Here is a 26,625-nt window from a genome sequence, read left to right as displayed (position 1 = left end):
GGCCGCCGCCAATGAGAACGTAGGTCAGGGTTCGCGGCGCGTGCGCAGTGCGGGTCCCCACCGGAAGGGGCGCGAGGGCCCAGCAGGCAGCACACGGAACCGGCAACGGTCGAGTGAGGGACGCGCGCGCGGGGCCATGGAAGAGAGCGCGAAGCCAGGTCTGCGCATCCGCGAGGGGGACTGCGTCGTGCTCAAGCGGGACGAGGTCTTCAAGGCGGTGCTCGTGCTGAGGCGGAGGTGAGGGCGGGCGAGCGGCCGGGCCGGGCCGGGCCCGGCCCGGCCCTGCTCCCTCACCCGAGCAGCCCTGTTCCCTGCTGTGGCTGTCCCGGCATTGCCCCTCCCCCCGATAGCGCCCCCGCTGTGGCTCCGCGGGGCGCGACTGAGCCTGAGCCGCCGCCTGGGCGAGGAGCTCCCCTCAGCGCGGCTCCGTGTCCAGCGGTCCCGGTGACACCTGACGGGGGCCGCGGCGGCAGAGCCCGGTGCTGGTGGGTCGCTGTGTCCATCAGTTAACGGTCTGCCCAGCTAATGGGTGTGACGCTTCCTTCCCCTTGCACCGGGGAGGAGGAGAAGCTGTAAACAGAAGCACATGTTAGTTTCTGTTTAACGTAGTTAATAAGATGTAGCTTTTCCCTCTTGTCCTGTGTCTGTCTCCTTTCTCTCATCCTCCACAGTCTGTATCTCTTTCTCAGCATTGTTCTCTTCCCTCTCCCTGGATCTTGTTTTGCCCTTCCCTCAAAACTTTGCTCTATCAATAGTACTTTTCAAACTCATCCTATCAGACTTGCCCAGTCTCTCTTCCTTGCCCCTAGACATATAAGAGCCAGAGAGAGAGATCAAAAGGTGGTGGCCGGGACATACTCATTATTCAATGGCAGTGCACAGGTGAGAAATCAATCTATCTCCCTGTAGCTGCAGGGAAATAGTTACCTCTCGTTTGGGGTCTGCATTCTTAGACAACTGGATATTAATACATCTGATAACTCTGAAATACTTTAAATGCTTGTATTGTTGCAAAGTAGAGAAGAAGCCCTTTCTTTGTTCCCTATTCTGCCATAGACAATCCTGGCTGCAGCAAAGGTTTGTGTCTGGGGAGTTATATGCGGGGGAGGAGGTCTGCTACTCAACCTTTCTCTGCCCTAGCATCTTGGCTTTGGTGGCAGGGTACCAGTAGTGAAAAAAGCTGGCAACACTTTTTTGTGTTTGCTCTGCAGCTATAAATGGTTACAGAGCCTTTGGAGTAGACTGCAGATTTAGGAATACATCACTACATTAGTTTATATTTAGTTCACATTTAGAGTGTTATACTTTCAACCGTAAAGGCTAGAAACGTAACAGAAAGCTTTGAGTATGTAGAAGTTTTTGTTGCTCATTATGGGAAAGTCAGTTTTTCAAGCTCTGGTCACTTTTCAAGTTAGGCTTACTCTTTCAGAATTGGTCCTGAAAACCATTGTTGTACACATAATGTGACTTTGACAGGAAAGAGAAAAAAACACATCCAGGATGCAGATTTTATGTGTAATACCGTTTGCCTTTTCTGTTAATGTGGATAACTGCTTAGAACAGAAGTCTGATTGGCGGGACTCCTGTAGTCTGTTTCCCATGTCTGTCATGTCTGCAGATGTGCTACTTACCTTCTTACCCTGTATTGTTATCTTGCTAAGAGAGTCTGCGTATCACTCTTAAATTCTTAGACAAATTGTTGGAATAAGTTAGTGTTCAATTTTTAAAAATAATAACTAAAAACATCATATTTAGGTAGAGTGTTATTCCATTTAAGAGCAAAATCTTCATACCAAGAAGCAGGGCTGGAAAAATCCACTTGCCAAGATTGAGTGTCAATCTTCTGGGCAAGTACCATGATTTTATTTTTGTAAGTTTCCAGTTACTGTGGTTGTAAACAAGCTTTCCTAGTATGAACTGACTGCAGACCAATGTTGTGTTGAATCTGTTGAGACAGAAGTACCAGTTCATCCTTACTCTGATGCTGATCGCAGTGCAGGGACCAAGAAAAAAGAGGTAGTGCACCATGACAAATCTGGGGCTGTCAGGGTCTGCTTTGGCTCCTGGTACAGTAGAGTAGCCTCAGGGATAGCTCTAACTAATTTGCAATTTAGCTGCAACTCTGGACTGTTGTGGTGACCAGGATGTAGGACTACGCCCTACCCTACTCTTGCCTTCTGTGCCAGGGAATCCTACTGGGGCAAGGCAGCTTCTGGTTATGTTGTTCTAAGAAAAACGGCCAGGTATAAGGAGACCTTACAGTTACTTTGTGTTCACTTTGTGCCTGGTACATCTGTGTAAAGTGGATGAAGAGTAGCAGTTAATTGCTCGCAGACAATCTGAAATAATCGCTATGAAAGGGATAAACTGAGTATTGCATTTGCACAACAACGGGATATCAGTTTTGATGGAGATACAATGACATCTTCCTAATTGTGCGGAGAGACTACATCAGTTGCTGTTACTGCTTTTCAGGTGGTAGGAGAAAGCCAGCTATTTCTTCTGTGGTGTACAGATGCCATTGTTTTGGTAAAGATGCATTGGAAGAGGGGCCTCCCACCTGTTCTCTGTGGAGGAGGTGGTACAGTGGAGAATGCTACCACCAAGAGCAGGGGTTCTTCACCTTTTTCTGAGCCCCCTCTCCTCCCATGCTATAAAAACTCGATGGCCCACCTATGCCCCAACAACACTTTTTCTGCATATCCAATAAATTAAAAACCAGGGCTGGCATTAGGGAATAGCACACAGGGCAATTGCTTAGGACCCCATGCCACAAGGGCCTGCAAAGTTAGGTTGCTTGAGCTTCGGCTTTAGCCCAGGGCAGTGGGGCTTGGGCTTCAGCCCCAGGCCCCAGTGAGTCTAACATCGGACCTGCTCTCTGGTTTATTTTGGCCGACCTGAAACCTATTTGCGGCCCCCCACTTGTTGAGAACCACTGCCCTGGAGTAGATGTCCAAATTACTTCCATATGTGTCTTCAGCTCTTGCCATTCCAGCAGATGACTGAGCACTTGTGTGTTTTTCAAAAACTGCCAAGTAGCATGAACTCCAAAATAATAAATCTTTCTTACTATTACACAGCACTGTTATTAAAATCTTTTGTTAAATCCCAAAAGTCATAGACTTTTTTTTTTTTTTTTTTTTTTTTTAACATTCAATTTCCAGGAGTCTCTTCCCCACTCTCAAACCAAATTATGAATGAAGGCACAAGATATCAGTAAGAATCAATATTACTACAGGAAATTAAATAACTTCAGCATTAAGCAGGTTATTTTATTTCACAAACTGATAAGAGTCAGCAAATTCAAAGCCTGACTTCAGGCTTATGAATTCTGTGTGGGTATTCTGTCTTGAGTGCGTCACCATGAAGTATGAGGACACATTTATATACATTTACTTGGCTTTTATTAAATCATAGTCTTTCTAGTATTTAACTTTGCAAAATTCTTTTGATCTGTTGCCCAGGGACAAGCCAGTATTTTAGATAAGCAAGTAAAATACCATTAGTTTTTTCATTGCCATTATTAAGATAAATATACAAGTAAATTTTGTGTTTGGACCATCATATTTTTGATTATTTTTGCATGGTTGATTTAAATATTTGATTGTATTTGGAAGTACAATAATCATTGCACACTTAAAAATGTATATGAATTACAAATTCCAGGCAAAGGAGTGTTAGAATATCAAAGAATGTAATGTTTCTTTGCTTTGTTTTTTTTCTGTCTAAAAACTTGGTCCTATACGTGTTTCATTGACTTGGTAAGAGACAGTCTGGATACGAACCTATGTATGGCACAAAAACTGGCAGGTACATTGCTTAAACCAGGGGTCGGCAACCTTTCAGAAGCGGTGTGCTGAGTCTTCATTTATTCACTCTAATTTAAGGTTTTGCCTGCCAGTAATACATTTTAACGTTTTTAGAAGATCTCTTTCTGTAAGTCTATAATATATAACTAAACTATTATTGTATGTAAAGTAATAAGGTTTTTAAAATGTTTAAGAAGCTTAATTTAAAATTAAATTAAAATGCAGTGCCCCCCCCCCCCGCGCTTGACCAGTGGCCAGAACCCGGGCAATGTGAGTGCCACTGAAAATCGGCTTGCATGCTACTTTCGGCACCCGTGCCATAAGTTGCCTACCCTTGGCTTAAACAAATCAGTAAGACTTTGCTCAGCATAAAGGTCCATTTGCACTGATCAGCTTGCAGGATTAGGGCCTCAAGGAGTAATTTTGTTGTTTTGATTTTTTTTTTCTTGTTTTAAATCTCAGAGGTTAAACCAAAATGCAAGGTTCCCGTAATACTATTTTAACTGTAAGGAGATAACTTTCACTTATTTGAGTGTGTGTTGGGAAAACTAGTCTTTCCACCTGTTTCTTAGACCTTCTCCCCAAGTTTTTGCTAAAGTCCTTTCAAAGGGACACTGCAAGATTTATGGATTTCTAAGTCTCCACTCAGCTTTCCTTTCTGAATGACAGTCCCCAAACTTACCCTATTTCTGCTGTATTCCTCCATTTTCATGCTCACATTTTTGAGCCAATTCTTATTCTAAGACCTAATTCAAGATATACCATTACTACACCCTGCTATGTTACCTTGGCAATCAGTATGTTGTTAATACACCTCTACGCAGATATAACGCTTTCCTCGGGAGCCAAAAAACCTTACCGCGTTATAAGTGAAACCGTATTATATCGAACTTGCTTTGATCCACTGGAGTGCACAGCCGCACCCCTCCCAGAGCGCTGCTTTACCGCATTATATCCATATTGATGTTATATTGGGTTGCGTCATATTGGGGTAAAGGTGTACTTCCATGAACTGAAAAATATATATTTTTTTCTTTTAATCTAATTTCTTTGGTCCTTTAAGTTTGCTGCACTCCTGGTCAGTTTCATGCTAGCATGGATGTATATAGATTGTAGTAAGTGCGTGCTTATTATCACTCTTATAGGACATTATATTTGAACTTGAATTTTATAGTACTATGTTTAATTGTAAGTAGATTTTAACCCTGTATCTCACAGTCTCTTGGGCAAATTGATACTGAAATGATTATTTTTATTAATTTAGTTTTAAAAATTATTTCAGGAAAGTTATTTTCGAAAAGCAGTGGTTCTATCTGGATAATGCCATTGGACATATTTATGGAACGACATTTGAGGTATCTAGTGGTGGGAGCCTTCAGCCAAAGGAAAAGATGGAAGAGACTACCACAGGTATTTGATGAGATTGGCTTGTAATTGGAAAAAACTAACACCAAGTAAATGACTTCCTTACTGAGAACAAAGAGAGAGATTATTTTTCAATTAAGAATTTTATGAGCTTTCAGGAGCCGTATTTTGTCTGTCACAGGGTGCACTTTTTTGTTCTGCTGTGCTAATATTTCAATAGTGCTATGAAGAGTAAGGAAAGATTTTTAATATTGGCATGAGAGAACTTGATCTTTAACATGGGTAAAGACATACTTTATTTTATTTATTATGGTTAGCTGATTGCTTAGGAAATTTAGTGTAAAGCCACTAAGCATGTGGGTTGAATCCTTGGAGGTCTGCTTTCTGTGAAATTAAAATACATGTCTTTAGTAACAGATATTTAGAACTAGAGTATTTTACAAATTTATATCCTTTTCTTTAGAAACAAAAGAAGCAGGTACCGATAATCGTAACATAGTTGACGATGGAAAGTCTCAAAAACTGACTCATGATGACATAAAGGCTTTGAAGGACAAGGGTATTAAAGGACAGGTAACATTAAGGTTTTGGTGTCATTTCTGTGCTACTCTTATGGTTGTATTTGAGTTTATGAATTGGGACAATTTTTTAATTTTAGTAGAAATACAATCTTCAATACTTTTTCTTTGACATTTTGTTTCACTTTTCCTTTCTACATAACTTCTCAAAATGTATTTTTACAAAGACAGTATTTTCTGGAAAGGTTTTCATTTAAGTTGACAATTGAACAGGTAAAGAGGAACATGATTTGTGAACTCTTATCACATTAAGAATTGTCATGACATCAAAAGAAAAAAGGGGGAAACCCAGAAACCAGAGAGAATGTATATAATGTGCCCAGTATTTTCATTCAATTTTGACCTTCATTTAAATAAGGTCAGATACATAATGCAATATTTCCATGGTACAGATGGATATTAAAGGTCATACAATGATACGTAACTATCAGAGGTCCAAGAAAGAGTTAGGGATGTGAAAGTATGCAAATGTTAATGTGAATATAGTACCACATACTTTTAGGTTGTACCTAGAAAGCAGACTTCATTGATAAATTTGTTTCTATATGCATCTGCATAGCTAAGAGTTAAACAGTCTCAAGGTGTTAATTTTGCTTTCTTGAAGAAGGAATTACTCGATTTCATACTACGCTAGCAACAGATAAAAGGATTTTAAAATGTTTAATTTATGACCTCTCCCATGTATGTTTTGGGTATGTTTACACTGCAATTAAACACCTATGGCTGGCCTATGTCATCTGACTTGGACTTGTGAAGCTGTTTAATTATGGTGTAGAAATTCAGGCTCGGGCTGAAACCTGGGTCTGGGACTCTCCCTGGGGCTCCAGCCCAAACCTGAACATCTAATCTGCAATTTAACAGCCCTGCAAGCAAGTGAGTCAGCTGAAAAGGCCCAGTCATGGGTGTTTAATTGCAGTGTAGACATACCCTTCATTATATAAAACTTTCAAATTTCCAGTATTTCCTTTCTAGTAGAGTTTGGGGGATCTCTTATGTTTATATCGAATAAACTTGCTATATTCTCCTTGCAAGGTCCAGTTTTATCTTCCTGTTCAAAGCAGCTCTCATGTTGCTTGTGTTCCTGCCTTCTAATAGATAGAGACTGAAGAGTTATTTGTTCTATTGTGCAACTGTTGATATCCATCAGTTCCAAAGGAATGCACTAATCAGTTTGAGAGCTTTAATAACTTTTGTTTGTTCTCATCTGTGATAGAAGACATCTCATGTGGATAATTGCTTTCCTGTGTATCATCAGCATCTCTGTGCCATATCTGTGCTATATTGTTAATACAGTTTATTAAAATATTCTACTTTGGGGTAACTGATTACTGAAGTATATCCAAGACTTCATTTCGTGTGTGATGTTAGCTTCCATAGACAGTGTTCCTTCATGAAATTGCAGTTGGAGTGGTAGAAAGTACAAAACAATTTGTTAGCTGCATTTTCTTGTGTCAAAAGTTTTCATAGACTCTCCTAAATTAAAGATGGAAAAGGCTTGTTCCTTGAGGGGACAAAATTTTTGAACAGTGATCAGCACCTTCAGTTGGGACCGGATATTCAGAAGATTTCAGCACCCTGTAAATTGATGCTTCATTTTGCTGTCTATCTGGCATTATGCTCAGTGGAAGCTCTTGAGTACATCTGGAAAAACTGGCCACTTAATTTAGATGCCCAGTATAGAGCAGAGTTCTTCTGAAAATGTGACCGCTTTATTAGAGTTTGGGCTGGTGGTAGATGTGGCACAGATTGTCATGTACACTGGAAGAAGAGCACTGATTTATGTTTCACAGAATTACAGCGTTAGTGATTGGAAAAAGCCATCTAGCCAATTTCTTTGTCAGAACAGACTTGTTCCTGGCAGTTTTAATTTTCTTCCCTGGTGTTATGTCTAGATGTTTAAATGCCTGTAGATAGCAGGCTTCCACTATTTCCTTTGGCAGACTTTCTTTAGTATAGATTTGAATGGCACGTGTATGTGTTACTTGAAATTAGAACGCAGTTCTGTTGTCACTTTAGAAAATGTTTAAAAACAAATTGCCCAAACTCCCTAAATTAATCCTTCTCTTGCCACCTCCATCATCCAAAATACATTAAAGGGACACTATTAATTTGAAATCTAGTCAATTTTTTAAAAATGAGTTTAAAGTAGCTTAAAATAGTATACATGCCCCTGAGATTCCCTGCCAACTTGAGTGATTTTTGTTACATTTTCCTATTTTTAAAATATTTTTCTCTCCTCTGTAACTTTGCATGAGACTCACACAGAGGAAACTGACTCTGCAGGGAAAACTATTAAATTGACTATATACCAAGTGTTATCAATTGCCTAAAATAAACAAACTGAAAATATGATGGCTCTTTTCTATTTCAGTTACAGAGATCTTAGGTTATGTTGTTTGCCGTATATTTACATTGCGGTTGCACCTGTCAAGATCAGTGCTTCATTTTGCTAGGCATTATACACACACCTTGAAAAGACAATGCCTGCGCTAAAGAACAACATTCTCACAATGTAATTTTTAAGCTGCCATTATTTCTTGAAAGAATGTCTCTCCATTTTTGCTGCCCTTTTTTTTTTTTTTTAATTCCCATTTGCAATTACATAGTATTGTTGAAAGAGACAGATGTCTTATGTGCTCCAATAATGAGCAGGAATTTACCATACAGACTTTCATTGATGTTAATGGCAACTGCACAAACAAATCTTTAGTGAGTGAGAAATGTTTCTTATGTTAACGCCTTCCTTAAAATGTATGCTGTTTGTGAAATAAGTGGGAAATAACTGGATACAATAAAAATAATCTTTAATCTCTTTTTCCAGGAAATAGTTCAACAATTAATAGAGAACAGTACAACGTTTCGAGGCAAAACAGAATTTGCCCAAGATAAGTACATAAAGAAGAAGAAGAAAAAGTAAGTTAAGTTCACAAAACAGGGAAGTTTAGTAGTTCTCTAACTTGTAGAGCTTTAAGAATATTACTGTGCTTTTACTTACAGATATGAGGCAGTTATTACAATTGTAAAGCCATCTACCCGCATTCTTTCAACAATGTACTATGCAAGGGAACCTGGGAAAATCAAGTAAGTATATTTTAAAAGAAGTATATGTGAAGATGCATTTTTAAAGTATGATTGAAAACATGATATTTTAAAGTTATGAATTAAAAATGATGAATTATACATTTATTCTTTCCTGTCAATTCAAAATTTCTAAATATTGAAAAATAATTGAGGAACTAATATCCCCTTGGACTTGGTAAGAAAAGTAAAACATCTATATGAGACCAATTGTACCTTTTTATCTCATCACATAAATCCCCTCAGCTGCTACTGAACAAGTTCTGGTGAGCTGTCAATTCCCACTTTCTGGTCAGACAGGATCCTGCCTCTGTATTGTGGGTCAGCAGCCAAGAAATGGGGCCATCTAGCAGAAATAAAGAAGGGAAAAAAATTAAAAAACAACTTTCCTTCTTTGTTTTTTCAGAGTTTAAAAAACATAATTATTACTTTCCAGAACCCTCCCAAATGTTTAAAATGCAGTTGGGGTTGAAAACAAACAAAGCCACATTTGACTTAATTTAAATTATATAATGGAATAATCACCTATTGGGGTGGGGGTGGGGGTGTGTGTGTATGTATAGATATAGATATAGATATATAATTTTGTTTTTTCTTCCCAACTTGGACTTATTCATTGTTTTTTAATCATATAAAGTAGCCATAAGATATTGAGACTATCGATTAGACTGCTGCTTATTATTTTAGTCATGATTGTTAAACTTTTATCTTTTCTTTCCCCTCCATTCCCTCCTTCATTTATTTTATTCATCTGTTAACTCTTGTCGTGTTGTAAGCTCTTTCGGGCTCTAGCTAACTTTCTAATTGCATGTATACAGCACCAAGCACAATGAGACCTTGATTAATGATTGGGGCCTGTAGGTGCTACTGCTCCAGAGAGGGAATTGAAAATATTATAAAAATAATTACAAAGTGTGCATTATTGGGAATAAAATTGCTTTTAAAGACAGTTCATGTCCATACAAAACTGACTCCAAGGTATTTCACAGAATTATACAGGAACTTGAAAGAACTTGCACTCTGGCTGGTGCACACTTATATCAGTGCATCAGTACATTCACCGTTCCATCTCCTACCCTTTAATACTTTCACTGAACACTCTTTTATATACTAAATGCCTCACTGCGTCTAACTGCGTGTTTGTTTTGTTCTCAGTCTTGATTAACAGACTTAGTTGTATTCTGCTGCACCCTGACCCAGCATGTCATTGATCTAGTTCCTGGACAATTCCTTTTTTAACCTGCCTCTTGCTGGTGACAGTTTTATGGGCTGATGCACAATGTTTTTAAGTCTAGACAAAACTGTTTTGCAATGAAGGTAAAAGAACAATTTCTTTTCTAGCCATTTGCGATATGATACTCTGGCTCAAATGTTGACTTTGGGAAATATCCGAGCTGGCAACAAAATGATTGTGATGGAAACTTGTGCGGGCTTGGTTCTGGGCGCCATAATGGAGCGAATGGGAGGTAAGTAGTACAGCAGCTCAGAGAAGAACAAAACTGATGCTTGTTTGAAACTGAGGCAATAAGTGTTTGTTTACAGTACTTTGCAACACTTTATCTTAATTTAAAACAACGCTTAATGTTTTGCTTGTAATTTCTGTGGTATTTAAAGGGACACAGTCAAACTGAAAATCACATTTCAATTTGAAAAGTTCATACCTAAGGTTACTGCAATTGAAAGAACATAGAAAAATATATTCTCTTTTCATTTTTGTTTACTTTGTACATGCCACATTACTTTGTGTATAGTCTGTCTCAGTGTTGTGGTGTTGGTCCATTTCAGTTCCGTCTCATGCATCGCTCTCAAAGATGGCTTTGGGGGCCCATGTGCAAATTCTCCCTCTTGCAGGACCTGTGGAAAGTTACCAGTAACAGCAGCAGTAAAACTGCAATTTGAGAGGCAGCAATGGGCCCCCAAGTGTGTGGGAGATGTTCTTGGGCTTGCCCACCATGCCAGATTGAAAAAGACCTTTGTAAATATCAGCAGGGAAGAAAACCTCCTATTTTACACAATAACTAAATAGCATGTGCAGAATTTATTTTCTAAGGGAGTGCTATCAAACTTGATTTTTATTTAAAAAATTCAACTTGACAGTTTCTTATTAATAAAGTGAAGTGTTGGTAAATGGGACGTGTAAGTAAACAATATGTAATGGGCTGTGTGTTTATCATCTGATATGCCCACACCTGGTGTGTGTTGAGGCACAAGTTGCAGCATCATGGCTTAGCACTCAGGATTCCTGTGTATTCGCTGACAAACGCATACCACATTGTTAGGTTTATTTTAATGTTTTTTGACAGCCTGCTTTTCAATTCCCATAGGGCTGCTAATTTGTCATGGCATTTTTTGAATGAAAAATCACAGAGCAGTCCAGGTAAATGTAGTAGAAGTCATGGGTTGCTAAACTTACTGTGACTGCTCGTTGATTTTTTATTTAAAAAGTTCTCCTCGTGCTTCGGAGCGGGCACCAGCCACATACAGGAGCACCACCCCCCGCCCCCAGCTCGCCAACCCTAATCCCATCCCAGTCGGGTGGGAAGCGTGGAGAGAGAGCCTGCCCCGTGCTCACCCAGCAGTGACAGCTCCTGTGGCTCATGTCCCTCAGGGCTAAGCCCGGTGCCCTGCTCTGGGCATTGAGACCTGGTGCGCAGGATTGCAGCGCAAGCAGCTCAGCTTTCATCCTCCTCATCATGATAGGGTTCAGCATGCCAAATTGCCATGATGCTGTGACTCCATGTGCCAAGTTGCAACATCTGAAGCAGGGAGGTGGGCCCAGCCCCACTGGACAGGCACCACTACTGCCAGGTGAGTCAAAAGGTCACAGACCAATGGGAATCATGCTATCCATGACTTTTCTTCCACCATGACAAACCTGCAGCCCTAGCCAGTGACTTTGGGGTAGTAGGGTTACTCTCTGAAGCAGAGGGATGGCGGTAGTAATTCCAAATTAATTATAAATATTTGATAAATGTTTGTCTGTGGTGGAGTAACCTTGATGTTGAAGAGGCTGTATATATCACTGCATTTTCTAATGTCCTTTAAACTAGTCAGATTATACCTTTCAGCCAAACCATTTGATTGACATTAACAAAAACAAAAAAAAGGCGCCAAAGGAAATTTAATAGTTTCAAACTTTTTTATAATGCCAGTGTCATTAGTGAGTTTCTGCTGCTTACTGATCACATACCATGGGGGAATACAGCTAAACTAACTTACTCCCAAGGCCCTTCTGTGCCAAAAAAATAAAGAATTCTGCATGCAATATTTTAAAATGCTGCCAATTTTGTCAAATAAATGTGGAGGCTCTACCATGACATTGGGGAGCACTCTGCAGCCTCCCCCCAGGACTTGTGGAGGTTTCTGCCCCACAGTGATTTACCTCTCTGCCGGCTCCACTGGGCACCCAAAACATACAGCTGGGGAAGGTTGCATGACCATTCTTGTGGCTTCCCTTTTCTTCCCTGTCAGAAAGTATTTTTTCTGCCGGGAATCAAAGAATTCTGCAGAGGACATAAATTCTGCACATGGACAGTGGCTCAGAATTCCCCCAGGAGTATTAAATGCTTGCTTAACAAATACATATGGTCTAAAGGGGTACATTGTGCCTTCTGAATTGTAACCTATTATTCATTCAGCAAAGCATTCCTCATCTTTCCTGGCAGTCAAAAACTGTTTACACGTTAAATTTTGCAAAGGTTACATTAACATTAGACAACTTATTTCTTTATTTCTAAATTGAGATTTGAATCCAGACCTGCAGTGATGATACTGTCAATGGCATTATGGTAAATGTGGTTAGAAGGTGAGCTCCTTGAGGGCACTAGAGTCTGTCACTGATTACTTATAAATTTGCTTTTATTTATTTTGTGTTTAAAGGTTATGGATCCATTATTCAAATGTATCCAGGAGGGGGACCTGTTAGAGCAGCCACAAGTTGTTTTGGATTTCCAGAATCTTTTTTCAACGCTCTTTATGAATTCCCTCTCAGCAAAGTGGACAGTCTTGTCTCTGGAACATTTTCTTCTGAGACTTTGCCTTCAGAGCCCGAATATAATGTTCCAATAGAAGAAGAAAGCAATGGGTCACTTGATGAGAAGCAGACTTTGACACAGGAAACAGAAGAGGAATCCAGTACTGAAGCAGTTATGGAGAGCAATGAAACAGAAGAGCAAGAAACAATGGACCTTGCTACTGAAGATACAGAATATAAAGAGACCAAAGAAAAAGGAAATAAAGAAAATGTAAGTGTGTCTTTTACTAGCTTTCCCTGGAGTCACTGTGACTATAGACAAGCAAACTGTATTGTAACTTGGAAAAGATTAACCAAAATGTTAGTGAAACTTTTTAATAGTCCTCAAAGTGCAGTTTTAAACTATATAGTGACTGGGAGGGGGGGAAAAGCAGGAGAAGGTTATTTTATAATAATGTATCTTAGTTTAAAACCTGTTGTCCCCTGAATCAGAACCACCGAAATAGACTCTTCTTGTATCCATCAAAATGGAGCTTTGGAGTGTTGTATTTTGTAAATTCAAGACCACAAAGCTGCATAAAGTAAAGCAGTTTCTATGTTCGTGTGAAGTATCTGATGTATCCTGGCCAGTTAAAGTGTTATTTCTGTTCTTGTATGCAAAGATTCGGGAAAAACAAAGAAAACAGCAAGAAAGGAGGAGAAAACTGGTGGAAACTGCTGCTTTGTTGGAAGAGAAAAATGCTGATGGGTGAGTTTGTTGCAGACCATACTTTTTATTCTTAATATAAATATTTTGAAGGACATAGCTTTTTGCTCTGGAATAAAAGTGAAAACTATGCTGCTTGAAAACACTCATCAGTTTATATGGAATACAACAATTACTCAGTGTGTGGTGTCTTATTCATCTTTCCCTCTGCCTTCACTTTCTTCAGAAATGATAACTGCTTCTTGACACTGAAGTATTTGCTAGGAAAAATAGTTTCCCAGAAATGTGTTATGATTATAGGTGGGGAAGACAATGGGCCACTAAGCAGTGTATTAAGATGTGGTCTACACTATGAAAAAGTTTCAGATTTTCAGTTCTAGAGGTAACAACTCTCACTAAATATCAGTATCCTTTGCAGGAAGGAAGCAGGTATATTTTGGATTTGAAGTTGGTGATTTCAGTTAAAATCGTGGGTTTCAATTGGATAAATTAGATCATCGGTTTGCCAAGTTGTAACTACTCCATTCAGACAACATCATTTCTCTTCTACATGTGAAACCCTTTTTTTTTTCTTCGTTTAACCCAGATTTGTCAGAATTGGTTGCACTAAACTGGTAATTATATAAAGACTTCATATAAAAAGGTGATAGCAAATGTGATTCTAAAAACCCAAAGCCAGTACAGTATACATGCTTCCTACAGAAGGCCATTTTTTTCATACTAACCTTTACAAGTGTGAATCTTTAAGTGACTCAGGTTGGCTTATTTTAATTGTAACTTCACAACACTGATATTAAGTTTTTTCGTGCTAAAAGCACTTACAGATTGAAAAGTAAGACGTAACTCCAAAAATTATTTATTCTGAAGCTTATTTGGTTTCTTTATGCTACTCATACTTACAGAGATCGTACTGAGGATATGTCTGAAATACTTGCAGGTATTTAAAACATCCTGATGGAGTAGAAGGGAGATTTAGACAAAAAGGAAATTTAGTATGTTGCTCTCATTTTTTATTTTTGTGCAATTTTTTTTGGTGGGGGGGAGTGGTATTTTTTAGGAGGAGAGCTATTTTGCCTAGTATAGATGTTAGTAGAAATAATAGTTTTTCAAAGTTTGTTTGTGTGGTGCATAGTGACTGGTTTGGTTTTATAAAGAAACAACACTTTTTCATGTTTTGCTGTATAATAAATATTCTAGTGTGTGTTTCACTAGGTGCCATGAGTTGGCTGCCATTACCAAGCACTTGTATTTTTTATGAAGAATCAGATATAGATAGTAATATGTTTCCACTCTTGTTTCTATTCTAAAATAATCAGAAGGGCAGTAGAAAGAATTTTTACTTATATGCTGACAGTGTGATCTATAGGGTTTGCATATGGTGCTTTATTAAACAGGCTGAATAGGGCTTTTTACTGCTGTCCATCTTGCACACTTACGAATAAATGTATTTGACTATATATGAGGGTCTGGTGAGGATTAGAGTATCAATTTTTGCTACTGAATTTTTCTGCAGTGAGGAGTACTTACTGTAAGCACTCTTCCATTGCTGAGCATCTTCAGGAATAAGGAGTCACATTTATAGTTACCATCTCTCGTTTCCTTTTGTACTCTTTCCAGACCATATTGGTTTTTAGGATTTTTACTTAAAAGGTCATTCAAAATAGTCAGTGAAATACAGCTACCATTTCAATCATTTGGGTATTTTTTTCCTCCTCCTCTGACATATGATAATGGCTGGTAATAATGTGTTATGCTGTAGGGACCAGCTTCTTAAGGACTGTCTGGGGGTCACTAGGGAATGTTTTGGTAAGAGGAAACTGAACATTTCTGGCTTCTGAGAGGCAAACCTGTTCCTGGAATCTTGCATAGAGAGAATTCCAAATGGCTCTTCCAGGGACACCTTTCTTCCTTTAGCCTGCCCTACCTCTACATCCCTCAGGCTGAGAACAGTGAAGTGGATGGCGGCATACCTTGGGGAAGTAGGCTGGGGCAGAAATAATCTGGCATATGATCCAGAGTGGCTCTAGTCAGGTTGTCAGTACAGCATGTGAGTGGAAGCAGACAGGGAGCTTTGAACTCTTTCTGCCATCAGTGTGGAATGGTCTTGTCATAGGAAGCAAGGGAGGACTGGAAAGGTAGAAGCTATCTCAGTTTTGAGCTAGAGGGGAAGGACTCAAGGCTTCTTGCTGGAGAAGAAGAAAGATGGGAGTCGGGTAAACTCAGCACCCGTCTTTGGATGAGTTTGCTCCTCTCAGGTGTTGTAATCATAAACTGTGTTCTGGATTTACTATTCAAAGTGAATGGATTAATTTTTATTCAGTTCCATTTTTCAGCAATATACTTTTTTCCCCTAGATTTTTGCTTGTCTGTGATCATAATGCTATGTTTGTACTGGGGTCCATCTCTCTAATTCCATTCAGGAGATTTTAAACCCATTTCACAGGATGGAATGAAAGCATTCTGAGGTGTGTTTTTAAAAAAATAAAGTGGTAAGCAGAAATATCATTGAGTCTACAAATGTTATGAAAAATAGAGGTTGGTTGTATTTCCAGAATTAGTCCATCACATTAATCGTGAAGTAGGCCAGATTGCCTGGTGGCACCAATATATGGCGTTGTGTGAAAGAAGAAAACAAAGTTTGATTATTGGACTTTACCTCATCTTACACTTATCTTCCTGGTATCTATCACAGTTCCTCACAGTATTTATGCAGCACTCCAAACTGTACTAGAGAAGGCTTGGGAATCTTTTGTTTTTAAGTCATGCTTGGTTAATTCATGAACTGATGGCTTTCCAAGGGAATTCAGCTTGTCTTTGCATCTGAAAGGAAGTCCTTGTTCTGTGTAGCTTCTCTGCAGAGCAGAAGGGCTTATGGGCTGGAAAGTAGTAGTGATCTCCCCTCCATTTCGGCTTCGTTTTTAGTGACCTGGGCATGTGCATCAAAATAACTGTCCCTTCCCCATGCTGGGTAACCTTGACTCTTTCCAGTATTGTAATCTACTGGAGAACAAGTTAATGAATTAGAACTTGAATGTAAAAGCAGCAAAGAGTCCTGTGGCACCTTATAGACTAACAGACATTTTGGAGCATGAGCTTTCGTGGGTCAATACCCACTTCCTCAGATGCATGTAGTGGAAATTTCCAGGGGCAGGTATATATATGCAAGCAAGCTAGAGATAACGAGGTTAGTTCAATCAGGGAGGATGAGGCCCTGTGCTAGCAGTTGAGGTGTGAAAACCAAGGCAGGAGAAACTGGTTTTTTAGCTGGCAAGCCATTCACAGTCTCTGTTTAATCCTGAGCTGATGGTGTCAAATTTGCAGATGAACTGAAGCTCTTTGAAAAAGAAACTGCTGAGCTTCAGTTCATCTGCAAATTTGACACCATCAGCTCAGGATTAAACAGAGACTGTGAATGGCTTGTCAACTACAAAACCAGTTTCTCCTGCCTTGGTTTTCACACCTCAACTGCTAGAACAGGGCCTCATGCTCCCTGATTGAACTAACCTCATTATCTCTAGCTTGCTTGCATATATATACCTGCCCCTGGAAATTTCCACTACATGCATCTGACGAAGTGGGTATTCACCCACGAAAGCTCATGCTCCAAAACGTCTGTTAGTCTATAAGGTGCCACAGGATTCTTTGCTGCTTTTACAGATCCAGACTAACACGGCTACCCCTCTGAAACTTTAATGTAGTGTTCGTAAATTAGAAAAAGAGCTTATATAGACGTCTCCCTAAGCACAGTTACCAGAAGATGTTAACAGTGTCTTGAAGTACGATTTAGCAGGGTAACTTTTTTAATTAAAACTTTGGAAACTGTAAAGTGTAAATTGGATCATGCTGTACAGTGGACTATTAAATGAGAGTTGAAAGATACTGAACATGAAACTATTAAATAGGCAATGACTCTTTCTTTTTTCAACAGCTCAGTGCGATGTGATCTTGAGTCACAAATGTGAATATAAAGATTAGGTTCTAAACCTTTTTAAATAAACGATTACATTTAAATAGAATTTGCCTGGTTTAAAGACTATTGGGTGAAAATACATTGAAATAATAAGCCAGAGCTAATGGTTTATGGTAAAAATCTAACAAGTGAATTTGGAACTAGATCTCTGTTTTATAAAATCGTAATGAGGGCAGTTTGGAGAAAGTTGGATGTGGCAAAAAAACTCCTAGGAAAGACATTATGACAGGCATAGAAACTTTTACATATGATAAAAAGGATGTATTAGCAAGCAAACTTAGTACACTTCTGTCCACATTGCACAATACTGATGAAGCAAGGGAAGAAAGCATTTTAATTCTGTAGAACATTGGGGTCATTGTGGGTCTTAAAGTTGTTGCATAGTGACACAGGTGCTTTTGTGATGCCGTTGGTATGTTACTTTATTTTATTTATGAAGATTACTTATAAAGCAGTGGATTATTTAAGTCAGCAAGCAGTAAACCCTGATTTAAATAATCGATTTTAATCTTGTTTTGCTTTGTATGTTGACCCTTTCTTTAGGAAAAAAACTTTCTCATTGGTTGATACAATCATTAAAAACATGTTGATTTGCAGCCAAATATAGCCTTTATATTACATTTGGCACCTTTTTGCTAACCAGGAGGATACACTATATTTATACTTGGTTATTTAAGTAGTTGTACAGCTTAATATAGATTTTTTTCAGATTCTTAATTTTTTAAAGAAAATGTATGTTAGAAAATGGTGAATGGCATTTCTTATTTACTTGATGATGATTTTGTATATGGATTTATGTCAGGTTACATTTGGATCGAAACTTGAATTGAATAAAGAATGTACAAAACCTAGCATTTTAAAAATTGTATTAGCTAAATGAAACTAACCATCTGGTCATCAAAGAAGATATTAAAACCAATGCCCTTAATAGCTATAAAATATTAATAAACTGGAAATATACTTTTGATTCTTTGTTTCTAGAGAACTACGTTATAATAATTAAAAGTGTATTTTATGTGATTAATGCAGTCAGATGACTGATGGTTTTTAACAAGTCTCTTGCCCCCTTGGAAGCAGAAAACTAACCTGTAAAATTTCTGTTACAGCTTAATTGTAGCCAGCAGATTCCATCCAACTCCTTTGTTACTTTCTTTATTGGAATTTGTTGCTCCATCCAGACCTTTTGTTGTCTATTGCCAATATAAAGAGGTAAATCAAATATATGTTATAGTTAGTTATTTTTGTATTTTAAGTTAGAGACAAGTTTAGTTAACTCATTTTTTTCTTCCAGCCATTATTAGAATGTTACACAAAGCTGAGAGAAAAAGGTGGTGTTATTAACCTCAAGCTCTCTGAAACCTGGCTACGAAATTATCAGGTAAGAGCTGCAGGGAGTGCCTATATGTCAGGGAAATGCAATCTTGTAGAAAATAATGTCAAATACTCAGCTTCTCATGAATTAGTAGTTTTATCCAAACTCTTCTCTTCTTGTGCCGAATTCCTGCAGTGTTCAGAGGATAACATAAATAGCAAGGGACATGAAGGGCAATAAGAAGAGGTTCTGTACATTAGGAGTAAGGGAAGGACAAAGGAAAATGTAGGTCCACTACATAGCCGAGAAGGAGAACTAAAAACAGATGACAGCAAGAAGTATGATGTATTTAATGCCTATTTTGCTTCCGTCTTGACGCTAAAAAGGTTATTTGTGACCATAGGCGTAACACAATTAATATTAACAATAAGGGGAAAGAAATGTGAGCCAGAATAGGATAAGAACAGCTTCAAGAATATTTAGGTATGTTAGATATATTCAGATTGGCAGGACTTGATAGAATTCACATTAGGGTACTTAAGGAGCTAGCTGAAGCAGTCTCAGAACCATTAGTGATCGCCTTCAAGAACTCATGAAGGTCAAGTGAGATCCTTGAGGACTGGAGCAGGGCAAACATAATGTATCTTTTAAAAGGGTAACAAAAAGGACCTGGGGAATTATAGATCAGTTTGCCTAACTTTGATAACTGGAAAGCTAATAGAACAAATTATTGAGCAATCAGTTTGTGAGCACCTACGGGATAATAAGAAATAGCCAGCATGGATTTGTCAAGAACAAATCATGGCTGGCTAACCTAATTTCCTTCGACAGGGTTACTGATTTAGTGCCTGGGGAAAGCTGTAGATTTTAGTAAGCTTTTGACACAGTCATACACGACATTCCCATAAGCCAGTGTTTCCCAAACTTGGGACGCCACTTGTGTAGGGAAAGCCTCTGGGAGGCCGGGCCAGTTTGTTTACCTGCCCCGTCCGCAAGTTCGGCCGATTGCAGCTCCCAGTGGCCGCAGTTCGCTGCTCCAGGCCAATGAGAGCTGCTGGAAGCGGCAGCCAGCAGTTCCCATTGGCGTGGAGCAGTGAACCGCGGCCAGTGGGAGCTGCAATCGGCCAGACCTGCGGACGGGGCAGGTAAACAAACTGGCCTGGCCCGCCATGGGCTTTCCCTACACAAACGGTGTCCCAAGTTTGGGAAACGCTGCCATAAGCAAACTAGGGAAATGTGGTCTAGATGAAATTACTATAATGTGGGTACACAACTGGTTGCAAAACTCTATTCAAGGAGTAATCAGTGAGGTTCACTGTCAAACTGGGAAGACCGATCTCGTGGGGTCCCACGGGGTAAGTCCTGGATTCCATACTGTCAATATTTGCATTAATGACTTGGGTAAAGGACTGGAGAGGATGGTTATAAAACTTCTGGATGACATCAAGCTAAGAGGGGTTGAAAGCACTCTGAGGGATAGGATTAGAATTCAAAACAAACTTGATGAATTGGTCTGAAATCAACAAGATGAAATTCAGTAAAGACAAGTGCCAAGTACTACTTAGGAAGGAAGAATCAAGCGCGCAGCTAAAAAGGGGGGAATAACTGGCTAGGCAATACCGCAGAAAAGAATCTCAGGATTAAAGTGGGTCACAAGCTGAATATCAGACAGCAGTGTGATGCACTTGCGAAAAAGGCAAATATGCTGGAATGTATCAACAGGAGTGTTGTATTTAAGACACAGGAAATAATTGTCCCAATTTATTCAGCACTGGTAAGGCCTCATCTGGATATTGTGCCAATTCTGGACACCACATTTTAAGAAAGATATGGACAAATTAGAGAGTCCAGAGAAGAGCAATAAAAATAATAAGGTTTAGAAACCTGATCTATGAGGAAAGGTTTAAAAAATAATAATTAAAAAAAGCATGTTTAGTCTTATGAAAAGACTCAGGGGAGACCTTATAAATCTTCAAATATGTTAAGGGCTGTTGTAAAGAGGACAGTGATCAATTGTCCTACCATCAGTGGAGCTGGGGAACAAGAAATAATTGGCTTACTCTTCAGGAAGGAAGGTTTAGGTTAGATATTAGGGGGAAATGTTGTAACTGGAAGGATATTTAAATAAGAGACTAGGTTACCAAATGAGGTTGTGGAATCCAGGTCACTGAAGGTTTTTAAGAACAGGTTAGACAAATACCTGTCAGAGATGACCTAAGTATGCTTGGTCCTGTCTCTGCATGGAGGAATGGACTAGAATACCTCTTGAAATCCCTTTCAGCCCTACATATCTATGGTAACATCTAAAGTCAGTGTTTTGGGTACTGTCATATATGGCACACTTTCCAAAATAAAAGTAGTAACAAGTCTGTACCCAAACAGTGAAAACTGGTTCTAAGCAAGAAAAACATCTGTCTGGCTTCTTTTATCTTTCTTTTTTCCTCTTGAGAAAAAGGGGGATGAATACAAATCTGAGGTTCCTCTTGGTCTTAAATCAGCAGAAACACCTTTTTGATTTATAAGCAGATGGTCCATCTCTTAAGGAGAATCCTGCATTTTATTGACTCTCTCCATCTGTAGGTTAGCTGCAGTCAATGAGGAATTTCTGTACGTTGGTTTGAGGAAATCTAGGGATGATTTAAACAATCAAAGTAGAAATATGATAAATATCTGATAATGAGGATTTTTTTCACACTGAAATTTTATTATTTGGTGAAATTAGCATCTCTGTTAAAGCTTCGTACCACTCCGGTAATTCACTGATGGAGATGGTAGAATTGGAAACTAGCAATAGACAGACATTGTTGTGTTTACTATTTAAGTAATATGGGGTGTTTGACCAGTGGGGCTTTTGGGTAGTTTTTGGAAAGATCGAGCGATTGGGAACACAAAGGAACCTGTGATGCTTTCAGTTATTTTTTGGCTTCACATACCTCAGTGTTTGAATTTATAACTTCTATGGTAATTGCGTGACAAAACTGTTTTTCTCCAGTGGTCACCATGGCAAATGTACAGCCCTATGTATTTCTGTTGCCAGAGTCTGGAAAAATGAGTTTCAGCCCTCCAAATGATTAAATATCATTGCGTAATACAAATGCACTTCTCAGACCTCCTTTGGGTTTTATGGCTAAAAGATTCTAGTCTCTCAAAGTTTTGTCTAAATTCCTTTTAAAAAAAAAGAGACTCCTCACAGCAAATGTTTTTCTTCTTTGTGAAGGTCTTGCCAGATCGCAGCCATCCAAAACTGACGATGAGTGGAGGTGGGGGATACCTTCTGTCAGGTATCACTGTGACCGCGGAGAAGGTCCAATCCGATGCCAGCAGTTTAGAAGGACAGAAAATTGAAGAGCCAACATCTAAAAAGCGCAAACTTCAAGAGCTTCATTGTTAACATCTGAAGAATTGATGTACTTTTAGTTCTCAGGAGTCTTACAATTAGTAATGTAACTAATGTACTTTCTGTGCTCTTGACAACAAAGAAAAACATGTCTGTTACACACCTGCCAACAGACGCAGAGTTGTACTGTAGAGAAAATTTTGTCCATTCCCTCTGGTAACAACATGACAGGAAGGAGAGAAATTTTAGAGGCAACTTTGTGTCAGAACATCATTGTTAACATACTCAAGCAACAGACATGTTAACAGTTTATTAACTTGAGAAACACTTTCTGATGATCACATTGAGAGAAACTATTGGGTGAGATTCATGGATTAATGAAACCGTCTTATTTGGTTGTTGCAGAAATGAATGAGACTCTGAAGTCCTTTACAGAAGTAGGGTTTGAATTAACATACCTAATTTAGCTTCTTGTTTTACAGCAGATTAAAATATTTTGTACAGTGATCTGCTTCCCTTCTCAAATGCAGAACCCTGCCATTTTAAGTAATTTTTTTAAACCGGTCAGGAATGCAGCAAAATCATGCACTTTTATTTGTAATGGGAAAACGAAAAGAAAAAGAAGGATATTGAAACCAAATCATCACGTCTTGGCCTCTTGTTCCTGAAAGGAAGAAATGCAAAACATCAGGTGTATGTTTGTAAATTAAAATACCAAATGTTTAAAATGTTTCTATTACTATTTCATATTTTCTTTTTTTGAAAGCTGGATTTGTATTAGTTTTTATTCTTTTTAATGTGACAAATTTGAAAATTTCCTTATTTATTTTACTGTTTTGTCTCTACTAGGTGTCTAGACTTTTTGTTAATTTGCAAAATACTTCACATTTGCCATTTCAATTAAACTCTCAAGAATTTTCTTCTAAAAAGAGACACATTTTGTTTTATTTTCTTCTTTTGGTGGGAAAAAGCTTTTGGGTGGGGGCAAGGGAGGTTATGATACAAAACCACCCAAATCCTATATCAGGATCCGGTAGCATGAACTGCTAAACCCATGAGTCTCCCACTGGAATCAGCAGGCTTCTGCTTGATTCCAGGGCTCCAGATCCTAATGGAGAATCAGAGCTCAGGGATGGAAGCTACAGTATATTTCAAGTGTGTATTTTAATAAAATATTTAGATTACATTAAAATGTGAAGTGTTGCTCATCATTAGACAAGGTTAACACTTTTTGGCATACTACTAACTAATAATCTAATCAAAATAGAAATGTGTGCATTTTAAAGAAGTTAGGAATATATTAACCATGAGTAAAATAATTACAATAGATTGAGGGTTTTTTGCCTCCAGGTCCCTTTGCTAATTTGTGCCTTTACAATCCTATTTTATGAAAATTCTCTCCCTTGTTACTGAATGAAAGACCCATACGAACTGGAAGAAACTGACTATATAGGGGAAATGGCAAAATTTACTGGAGAAAGTGCTGGCACATACACAAAATGAACTGAAAAAGAGTATGGTTTCCTCGAATCTTTCAGTAATTTTAAGGGTTACAAATAAAAAGTAAGCAGTAAAAAAAATTCCAATATGTGACTTAATGTCCTTTTAATTAGTTATCTGGAGAAGAGTCTTGCTGAATTTAATCTGATTTTTCTAGGCCTTTTTTGCGGGGAGGGGGTCAGGGTGGAGTGTGGGGTGAACTCCTTATCTCACACATGCACTTGATTTCAGTGAAGACAGAAGCTGGGATAAGAGATGCTTTAAATTATTGCATATATATGTATTACTGCTAAGTGAGGCAGCCTGGCCCAGAGTGAGGGGTATGGGGATGGAAGTTAAGGATTCATTAGTTATCCCGACTCCACTGACTTCCTGCACTGTGATGTTGGTTTAAATCTCCATTGCTGTATGTCCCAATTTCCCCACCTGTAAGACATAGCTGGTACCTACCTGCCATTTTCATTGAGTTCTTGAGATGCTTAATTAGTTGTCTTTCCACTACTGTGAAGGTGTAAATCTCTGTATAGGTGATAAATATTAAGGTTACTGTTGATTGCCCAACCTAACCTTTGAAACTGTATTACCCCATTTGAAACATGAGAAACAGGATTTTAATGCTGTTTGTCATGCAGATGTGCTAATTCAAAAAAAAATGCTGACTGATACTTGGATTGTATAATTCAGTTACAAAAAGAAATTGGCTGTAGAAGAGACTGAAACATGAACATAGAGAGAAATTACTTATTTAAAACCGGATGCCTCAGATTAGCTTGATCTCATTTGCTTTAGACACTCTGACAATCTGTTTCAGTATTAATTCCTGTCACTGAACCACATTACCTAATTTTAAAATTCACTATAATCCTTTTCCTCAAGTGTTAATGCTACTTGCAAGAAGAATATGATGAGCATTCATTTAATATAAGAAATATATTAGCAGTCAAGTGGAATATTGCATTTTTCAGACCAACAATTTTATGCATAATGTAATACATGAAACAAAGTGCATATCAAATTAGAACAAACTGAAGTGCATCTGTGCATATTATGTAGCTGACAAATGTCCACGCATGTTGATTATAATATAAACCTATAACAAAGTCTTAAAAGCTGTCTTGGAGAGTAAAGCACTAAGAAATAAATTATAATTGCTACAATTTGCATAAGCTCGCTGCTAGTGTATTTTGGGCTTTGCAATTTTACAAATTACTGTGTAATTTTAAGGGAATTTTAGAGCAAATGTGAAGAATTAGATTGCAGCACCTAAGGTTTGTGTGTGTCTGATATGTATTGAAAATCAAGTTGATGACATGAAAAGAACTCCGTTTCCATGCTTTTTAAAAAAATAGAGGGTCGGATACCTAGGTGTAGTACTGGTCACACAGACCATAAACCTAGTCCACATCACACAGTAAATTGATGTGATTGGATTGTGACCACGTGGTCAGTAGACAGTAAAGGAAGTGAGGAAGGGTAGATCGAAGTGAGAGATATTATGAAAAAAAAAACCTGTCTAAGTTATAAGAACAAGAGGAGTGTGGGCTACAGGACCAGTGAGTACTGCAAAGGCTGCTGCAGTGAGAAAAACTGGTTCAGGTTGTGCTAGTCCTATGGGTCTAGTAATTTCATGTTTGTTGAGATAAGCCTGAATGCCTTCCTGAAATCTTTACTGGTGATACGGTTATTGAGCTGAGAGAGCCGGTGTGCTGTGTTAGAGCTTGAGTGCTAATAGAGCTATAATTCAAGTTGCTAAAGAACTTGCATTCAGGTGTGCCATAACTAAATGAAATAGTCCAGGCCTGTTCCCTGTCAGAGGGTGACTTTTTTTGACAGGTTGAGTAAAAATAGTTGTGCTGTTTGTTTTTTAACAGAAATGAAAAATACTTTTACAAAATAAAAATTTTTACACTTTTTTTTAACAGCTGTGCTGCCAAAACACCTGTGGCTAAAAAGTTGAACTTTGACAGGGAAAAAACTGTCATGGAGCAGAACTGGCTTTGTGAAAATAGTTTTGTTGTTGTTGTTGTTGGTTTTGTTTTTAATTAGCAGAGTTTAGCTGTATTTCAGTTCGAGGGCACTGAAGGTGGTGGTCTGATCTCTCTTGAAAGTGAGTTGATGGCATGTGGTTTTCCTGTCACCCTTATCCAGGATGAATCTTGGCCAGCTCTCCCTCATTCGCGTTTCAGGTTTGTCTGACACTGAAATAAGTCAGCTGTATTCCCTGGGTCCGATGAAATGCTGGCACAGATCTGGATGTTGAGGAATTGCAGCCCTCATCACCATAATTATATATGCTGACCAGGAAGTTGGCAGAATGGAGCTGGATAGAACCCTGTGTGAGAGGAGGAGGCGGCAGCAAGCAACTTCTGAGTCCTATCCTGGTTTGGGGAGGGGGTGGGTTTGGAGCCCTATGAATAGTTTTCCACCAAAGAGGTGGTTCAATTCTGCTGAAGTTTTTGACCGAGAACATTGCAGCAGACTTGAGCATTATGTGTATTAAAATGCAGACTGAATTCTTAATCTTTAGCTAAAATATCAGGTCATTATTCCCTATGAATTAGCATTGCAAATGGTGTTACAGTACTGTATTTACCTGTATTTTGAAACAGACTCGCAGCACACATTCAGTAAGTTGTGGTTAAAGGGCTTTACATTACATACTTACATTATATGATCATATTTTCACCATGGCACATATCCCTGACTATTATGAATAATGGTTGCTGTAAATACAAATCGCTATTTAAATCCTAAATTATTTTAAAGCAAAGCTTCAATGAATTGTAAATGTTACATGCTATAATGAACTTGACTGTAGTTAGTACTAGACATGGATGTCAACCTAGTATTTGATGTGATTGAATACTTTTAAAAAAAAAAAAAAAGGGAGGGGGCGGAATTTGTCATATCCCTAGAAGCTTCTGAAAACTACTGCTGCTGGCAAAGATTCGTTTCTTTTGTCAGAACTGGAGGAAAAAATGGCATTATGCTGTACAT

At 38.5% G+C, this 26,625-nt stretch overlaps 1 protein-coding gene across 2 annotated transcripts; it reads left to right on the top strand.

The window, feature by feature from the left end:
• The first annotated feature begins 53 nt into the window (after window positions 1-53).
• On the top strand, window positions 54-23,061 carry TRMT6 (tRNA methyltransferase 6 non-catalytic subunit). Of its 2 annotated transcripts, XM_050952162.1 has the most exons (12): window positions 148-237; window positions 810-882; window positions 5,092-5,219; window positions 5,638-5,747; window positions 8,574-8,665; window positions 8,750-8,833; window positions 10,172-10,296; window positions 12,710-13,074; window positions 13,466-13,551; window positions 18,586-18,688; window positions 18,771-18,857; window positions 22,009-23,061. In XM_050952162.1, the coding sequence occupies exons 2-12, from the start codon at window positions 869-871 to the stop codon at window positions 22,180-22,182; spliced, it is 1,368 nt and encodes a 455-aa protein (XP_050808119.1). In that variant the 5' UTR covers window positions 148-237; window positions 810-868; the 3' UTR covers window positions 22,183-23,061. The 2 variants fall into 2 exon arrangements, with proteins under 2 accessions (XP_050808118.1, XP_050808119.1); XM_050952161.1 differs by lacking the exon at window positions 810-882 and having other exon boundaries at window positions 54-237.
• The last annotated feature ends 3,564 nt before the right edge of the window (window positions 23,062-26,625 follow it).

This window comes from Gopherus flavomarginatus, chromosome 4 (genome assembly GCF_025201925.1).
Source record: "Gopherus flavomarginatus isolate rGopFla2 chromosome 4, rGopFla2.mat.asm, whole genome shotgun sequence".
NCBI lineage: Eukaryota > Metazoa > Chordata > Testudines > Testudinidae > Gopherus > Gopherus flavomarginatus.
The sequence above is the reverse complement of the archived record's forward strand: the minus strand, read 5'-3'. Positions and strand labels throughout refer to the sequence as shown.

What these genes read in the sequence shown, in the direction of transcription:
- TRMT6 (XM_050952161.1), top strand. Translation starts at nt 137, where the DNA reads ATGGAAGAGAGCGCGAAGCCAGGTCTGCGCATCCGCGAGGGGGACTGC. An exon ending in TCTATTGCCAATATAAAGAG is followed by an intron (nt 18,689 to 18,770) that starts GTAAATCAAATA and finishes TTTTTCTTCCAG; the next exon opens with CCATTATTAGAATGTTACAC. An exon ending in CCTGGCTACGAAATTATCAG is followed by an intron (nt 18,858 to 22,008) that starts GTAAGAGCTGCA and finishes TTCTTTGTGAAG; the next exon opens with GTCTTGCCAGATCGCAGCCA.